General features: G+C 42.2%; 1 protein-coding gene across 1 annotated transcript; it reads right to left on the minus strand.

Moving 5' to 3' along the window:
* Positions 1–313: 313 nt before the first annotated feature.
* Positions 314–574, minus strand: LOC101551802 (dynein light chain 1, cytoplasmic-like). Its single transcript, XM_012935852.2, has one exon. It carries the CDS (start codon positions 545–547, stop codon positions 314–316), a length of 234 nt encoding a protein of 77 aa, XP_012791306.2. The 5' UTR covers positions 548–574.
* Between the last annotated feature and the right edge of the window lie 6,471 nt (positions 575–7,045).

Genomic DNA, 7,045 nt, shown 5'->3' on the forward strand with positions numbered 1-7,045 from the left:
TATTAAAATTCCAATCACATTTCCCCCCCCCACTTCTCCAACAGATTTATTTTTTGAAAGGAATAAACTTTAAGGAGAAAAAACATGGGCAGAGAGGTATGGAATAGAAAATAATTACAAATGTAAGCTGCATTGCTAATTGTTTTATAACCACAACAGAGAATAGACCCTGATCAAAACAACACGATGAAGTAAAGATTCAGAGATTGAGGTGTTCTCTTAGGCAAGGCTGAAGATTTCATGTCTGGTTATTTGGTATTTAGGCTACAGTCCTTGTTTTGGATGGATCACTGGGTGCGGCACAGTTCATGCTCTAAGCAGACTTGAACAGCAGAATGACCATGTCACCCAGGTTAAAGCTGATGTAGTGTTCGGTTTCAGGTGTCACACAACTACTGAAGTTCTTCCCCACGATGCAGTACCAGGTGGGATTGTACTTCTTGTCAAACTCCTTTTTAATGTGGGCCGAGATGCCCATCATGGTCTTGTATTTCTCCAGCGCCTGAGTCGCGCACTTCACTGAGTACTGTTGCATCTCCTCGGACATTTCCACATTTTTTATCACAATTTTTTGGTCGCACCTCGTTGCGGGGGAGCAGGGGCTGAAACGGTCTTCTGTGGGAAGGTCTGGGGGAAGGTCGTCCGGAGCTCCAACGAGGCAAACGGTAGCTTTGCTCCCGAAGCTGTGGCACATCTCTCCAATCACATTTTTCTAATATAGAAAATGACAGCTGAAATTTTTTTGTTTCTTTTATTGTGTGTGTGTATGTGTGTGCGTAAATTAAAAAAAATTATTAGTGAATCACCATGAGGTATTGTTGTAGACTTAGGAACTTTCGTGCTTGTGTTTAAGTCAAACGATGGTCGAGTGTCCATCCTTCCACCAGTGCCCATTTTCCACCATCAATGGTCCCAGCATCCCTCCCACCACCCCCACCCTGTCCTCCTCCCGCCCCACCCTGCCTCTGTGGTAGGACATTCCCTTTTGCTCTCTCTCTCTCCTTTTGGGGTGTTGTGGTTTGCGGTAGAGGAGTTAAGTGTTCTATTGCCTACTTTCAGCCTGCATCTCTCACCCAGAACAGGTCCTCCTAGGACCCTTTACTTGGTAGTCCCTTCTCTATCTGAGCTGCCTTTTCCCCCAGCATGCGAGACCAGCTTCTAAGCTGTGGAGTAATCCTCCTGGTACTTATCTCTACTATTCTTGGTTGTTAGACTCCCATTCTGTTGCTTTATATTCCACAAATGGCGCAGATGTGGGGAGAAAAGGACTCTCATTCACTGCTGGTGGGAATGCTAACTGGTTCAACCCTTTTGGAAAACAGTATGAACACTTCTCAAAAAATTAGAAATTGTGCTCCCCTTTGACCCAGCAATAAATACCACTTCTGGGAATATATCCCAGAGATGCAAAAAAGTATAGTAGAAATGACATCTGCACTTATACGTACATTGCAGCACTATTTACAATAGCCAGAATCTGGAAAAAAAATCTGAGTGCCCAAGAACAGATGATTGGTTAAAGACAACTAAAAATTGCAGGACTCACGAAAGATACTCACATGCCCCCACACACAAATTGAATTAAATTGAAAGCCAGAAAAAAGAACATACATATCTGGTTACTTGCCAGAAAGGATAACTGGGCATGTATAATGTAGAAGGAAAGTCTTTTCAACACATGCTGCTGGGGAAACTAGCCAGATCTGGTGCCAGGGTGATATGGCTATAGACAATGCTGGGGAAACTGAGCATAAAAACGTGAAATGACGGCTCCTCACACCATACACAAAGATTAGCTGAAAATGTTTTAAGAACTTAGACATAAGACTTAAGTCATAAACTACAAAGAAGATAGTACATGAAAAAAATTGTAGCCTGGCTTCAGCAATAATTTTAAAGAGTTGACTCAATACCAGGGAAACAAAGATAAATAAGAAAATATTATGGGGATTATAATAGAAATTTAAAAAGATTTGCAAGGTAGATAAAATATCAGTGAAACAAAAACTTGCCATAAATAATTTCCCCTCTACATATGTACAGGGGAACTATTTATATCTCATATATCTAATAAGAAGTTAATAACCTTGCTTGGTAAAACATCATAAGAATCCCTGGATACCAGTTCCAAAAATAACAAAATAATCCAAATAAGTAAATACACATTTTTCTCTCTTTCTCAATCTCATTCCCTGCCTCTCTATTTCTCTCTCTCTTTTTAGAGAGGACCTTCATAATGCTGAGGCTTTCATCAGCCCTGTACTGAGGAATCACTTCTGGTGGTACTTGGGAGACTATATAATGTGTCTGGTATTTGAACCGAAGTTAGAAAGACAAATGCATTTCTTCCTGTGTTAAAAATGGTCAGAAAATGCAGATTACTCTAAAGAAAGCATATAGACTGTCAACAGGCATACAAAAGTGCTCATTATCATTTATAATATAACTGAAAAAATGCAACTCAGAATTACTATGAGAAACCACTAAATAATATGAGAACAGTTTATATCACATACACCAGGAACAATTTTGATGATTTTCTGTAGAACATGAAACATTCATACTTTTTTTGTTAGAGTGAAAAGTGGTTCGGTTCTATGAAAATCATTATGAAGGCTCTGAAAGTGCTTACTTGGCCAGCTAAGGTCTATGCTTACAATATAATCTAGAATTAATTCTATATATCTAGCCAAAGAATACAAAGCTCTAACCCAAAGGATAAAGTCACACTTATTCAATATATCGCAATTTAAAATACAAAGGATAAGGAAAAAAATCACAAGAACGCAACGATCCAATGGTTCATAAGGAAGATATGGTGTATTGTGTATATATACACAATAGGTTCGTACTCAGCTATAAAGCTGAAAAGTTGAAAAAATTAAATACTCCCATTTGTGAAAAAATGGAGTAGAAGTGTAATTATAGACAAAATAATTCATAAAGAAATACAACTCCCAGAGGATCTCACTCATAAATTCAATATAAAGAAACTGAGTAAGGGAAAGGAAACACCAGCACTTGGATTCTGACCAAGCGGGAAGCCTTGAGGAGCTAGAGGGTGAGTTGATCAATGGATGGAGGCAGATGGATTCAGCATTTATTAGTGAGGAAGCCGTGACAACTCACTTTTGCCACGAGTGAAAGACCTCACCTGAAACATATAGTACAAGGAAAATAATTTCTGTCAAATAAATAAGTAAAACAGATTTCAGAGCAACAGCAAGTGAGGACTTTAGGAGGCTTTCTGGCCCATGCACTCACCTTGAAGCCCTGGCATACATCTTCGATAAGAGCGGTGACGTGTCCTTTGTGCTCGGGTGAGTGCTCACAGCGCCAGCAGATGAGCTGACCATCATCTTGGCAGAGCAAGTGGAGCTGCTCTCCATGTTTCTCACACAACCATTCGTTGTCTATCTCCTTGATTGTTTCAATGATATTTGTCAGGTGCTTGTTGGTCGAGATGCTCTTCCTTTTAAAAGTTTTGCAACACAGGGGACAATAATGTGTCCCCAGAGTTGAGGTGTCAGAGCTTTGGTTCTCAATATGACTCACTATGCACATGAGGCAGTAGATGTGCCCACAGTCAATAATCACGGGCCCAGTCATGAGCTCCAGGCAGATGGGGCAGGAAGCTTCCTCCCTCAACTTCTTGATAATTGTAGCTAAGGTCATGACTTTTCCGGAAATGCTGCAGTATTGGATCAAGAGGAAGAGATCAAGCAAATAGAATTTACTGGTGTGTTAGAAATGCATCACACTTGAATTTCTGGTGCCTTCTCTGAACCTGAAATCCATCTGAGAGAGATATGGATTAGGATTTAGAAGATTCATTTCATGTTGCTGTGTTGTGAAAGATGGTGCTCAAAATCACGCATGGTCTCTTAAACAGAGTATAATTAAAATTAAATAAAATTTAATGGCGCTGCAGCGATAGCACAGTGGGTAGGGTGTTTGCCTTGCCCTCAGCTGACCTGGGTTTGATTCCTCCTCCCCTCTCAGAGAGCCCGGCAAGCTACCAAGAGTATCCCACTCTCATGGCAGAGCCTGGCAAGCTCCCTGCGGCATATTTGATATGCCAAAAACAGTAACAACAAGTCTCATAATAGAGACGTTACTGGTGCCTGCTCGAGTAAATCGATAAGCAATGGGAAGACAGTGACAGTGACAGTGTCTTCATTCCATCTGCATGATTGCATTTCAATTTATTATTTACTTGAGTCTGTGGTGAAACTAAAGACCAGACAAAATATTCCCTTTAATTTGAGAAATATTTTGCACCTGGGACTCAGAGTAAGAGGACAGACTTCCTTACAAAAGCCGTGAGGCAAAGGAGAGAAACTCACTAACGGAGGGAGACACTTTTATTTTGTGAAAAATTACTTCATCAGTACTGGGTTGATTTCTTTGTAACTGGTGCTGGAATTGTGCTGTATGTATTCCTTGAGAAAAAAATCACGTATGTCTTCACTGGATCATTAATTCCTGGTTCCTGCTATCCTACTCCACTCTCAAAAAATAGGATGCAGGTAAATAGACTCACCCTCAGTAGAGCTTCCTCCAGGATGATACTAAGGTTAATAGGCTACCTGAAGAAGCTGTGTGCCCTTCCTGTCAGCCTCTCCGACCTGAGGACAGAGAACTGAAAGAGGTGGGAGGGGAAGGGGTTATCCTGAGAGCAGAGCTCCTGGAGACCCAGAGAGGTGACTGTCCCTTCTCAGGCCAACTGTTCTCCCAGAAGGTCAGAGGGACTGGAGCCCACAGACTTACCAGAAACCTGGATGTGGGGCAGAGAGAACAGATTGGGACAACAGGGCTCTGTGGATTCTGGCGGTTTATCTCTTGGTATCCAGCAGTGAGGACCTGAGTTGGGGACCACAGGGAACAACAAGGAACATGGAACTTTACCCTTCATCCACTTCGTTAAAGCTTTGGGGAGTCTGTCCCCTATTCTCACTGCCCAGTGTTTGTGGGGAGGAGTAGAGGCAGCGGGAGGTAGAAACAAATGCTTCTGTGACCTGAGACTGATGAGTTAATCCCAACAACTAATGCTGCCTTTGGAACTAAAGTTACTGCCAAGGCATTTCCTTCTACTTATGAGAATTATTTCTTTAGAGGCATAGAGAATGTCTTCCTGCATCATTTGTTCCCCTTTGGGCTGCTCTCTGAGTCCCCCAAGTGCCCCCCACCCTCCCTCAGGCCTTACTCACCTCAGACACTGGAACTACTGCGACATGGCTTGGAGTCTGGTGAGAGAGAAAACAGACAGAGCGGAGACTAAAAAAGCAAAATCCACAGAATACTGAGCTTTGTAGATCTTCCAGCACTGAAACATGCAGACAGACAACCCCCCCCCCCAAACTTTCACACATACACTTACCCATCCCAATAACTCACAGATTCTACAAACTCATTTGCACTTCACAAACTCATACAATTCCCACACAAATTTTGAGTCTCTCATGCGCACACACACATATACACACACATACACACACACATACAGACATATGCACAGACACATATCGAACACAATGCATACCCACGTGCATGCTTCTTACACTCCCATAGACAATGATCTGGTATTTCACTACCTCATTCACACAGCAGACAGTCCTTATTCCTGACAGCCTCCAGGTGGCTGACACTACCTGAGTCTTCAATAAAGAGAGTCACTCTGATGGGTGGAGCCACATCCTATCAGGATAGGAAATGTGAGAAGTTGCTGATATATTGTCCTAGAGTTTGTTCTAGGAAGAGGGGACCAGATAGGAATAATACCTTCTTTAACTACTTTAACAGCTCAGGAGCCTATGTTTATGGACCCTGGACACTGCCCACTCACAGGGGCTGTAGATTGCCATAATAAAATCAATTGGATTGGTACCTTTGACCTCTATCCAACAGGTTGGTTCCAAAGAATGAGACAGATGGAATTACTTGTCCCAGCAGCAAGCTAGCCTTGAAAGTCCTGAACAAAGGGTTCATTGGCCTTTCACTAGGTCCAGTCTCCATTTCCCTCCTCCCTCTTGTCACATACACTGTTTATGAGTTAGTATGTGGAACAAAGGATAAACTGTAAGTGCAGCTGTGGCCATGGGGACATGAAGGAGAAAAGCAACAGCTTTGAGACTATGGGGATGCTTGTTCCTGCTGGCAGGTTTCTTGCCAAGCTGTCTGTGCTATGGCTCCTCTAAATCTGTTCAAGCCTCTCCCTAGCAGGTGTTATCCTGCTGGGTTCCACACTTTCCCTAGAAGAATATTTCCTGATTAGGTCAAAGATTTTTCCTGATTGGCTTAAGCAGGAAATGCCCTGCAAGGGCCAGTGCTTTCCCTTAGTCTTGTTTAACCCAAGATAAGGCCCATACCTTCGGGACTGTGTTCTTCGGTTGATTTCTCACAGGGAAGTGCTATCCATTGTGCTACATGGGGGCTTTCCCTGAAAATAAGAACTGGGACCTGAGGGAGAGAAGCTGAAGGTATAGCCTAGGATTGTCTGCTGGTCCAGCATCTCACGTGTAAGGTAAAACTGTGAATCAGGTTCTTTTTTCTCCACCTGGTAAAGAATCTCTCTTCAACTCTGCATGGTTCTGACTCTCAAAGATTTTTCACCATCTTGTTTCCCAGTGTTCCATTGTGCCCTGGCTTGTCCTGGAATAGAAGGTCACACCCCAGACAGACACTTCATAGCCTGAGACAACGAAGGCATAGACAATAGGAGAGAATGAGAATTTCCTCCCTTATCTGATGACTACTGACATATCCCATTAATTTCTCTGTGTAGATGTGGCTCTGGGTCCATATCCATTGATTCTCAAATTTAGCTGTGTTTAGAATCAATATAGAATAGCATGTGAGTGTCAAAAATAAAAAGAAATATCAACCCTAAAAAATAAAAATAAATTTTGGTAGGGGGATGTCAAAGGAAACAGGACATTGGTGGAGGGCAGGGGTACTGGTGTAGGAAAAATGTGCACATGAAACTCAATCATTAATACCTTTGTAACTTTGTACTTCATGCTCATTCACACTGTCATTGTCATTG

Source organism: Sorex araneus, chromosome 2, assembly GCF_027595985.1.
Source record: "Sorex araneus isolate mSorAra2 chromosome 2, mSorAra2.pri, whole genome shotgun sequence".
Lineage (NCBI taxonomy): Eukaryota > Metazoa > Chordata > Mammalia > Eulipotyphla > Soricidae > Sorex > Sorex araneus.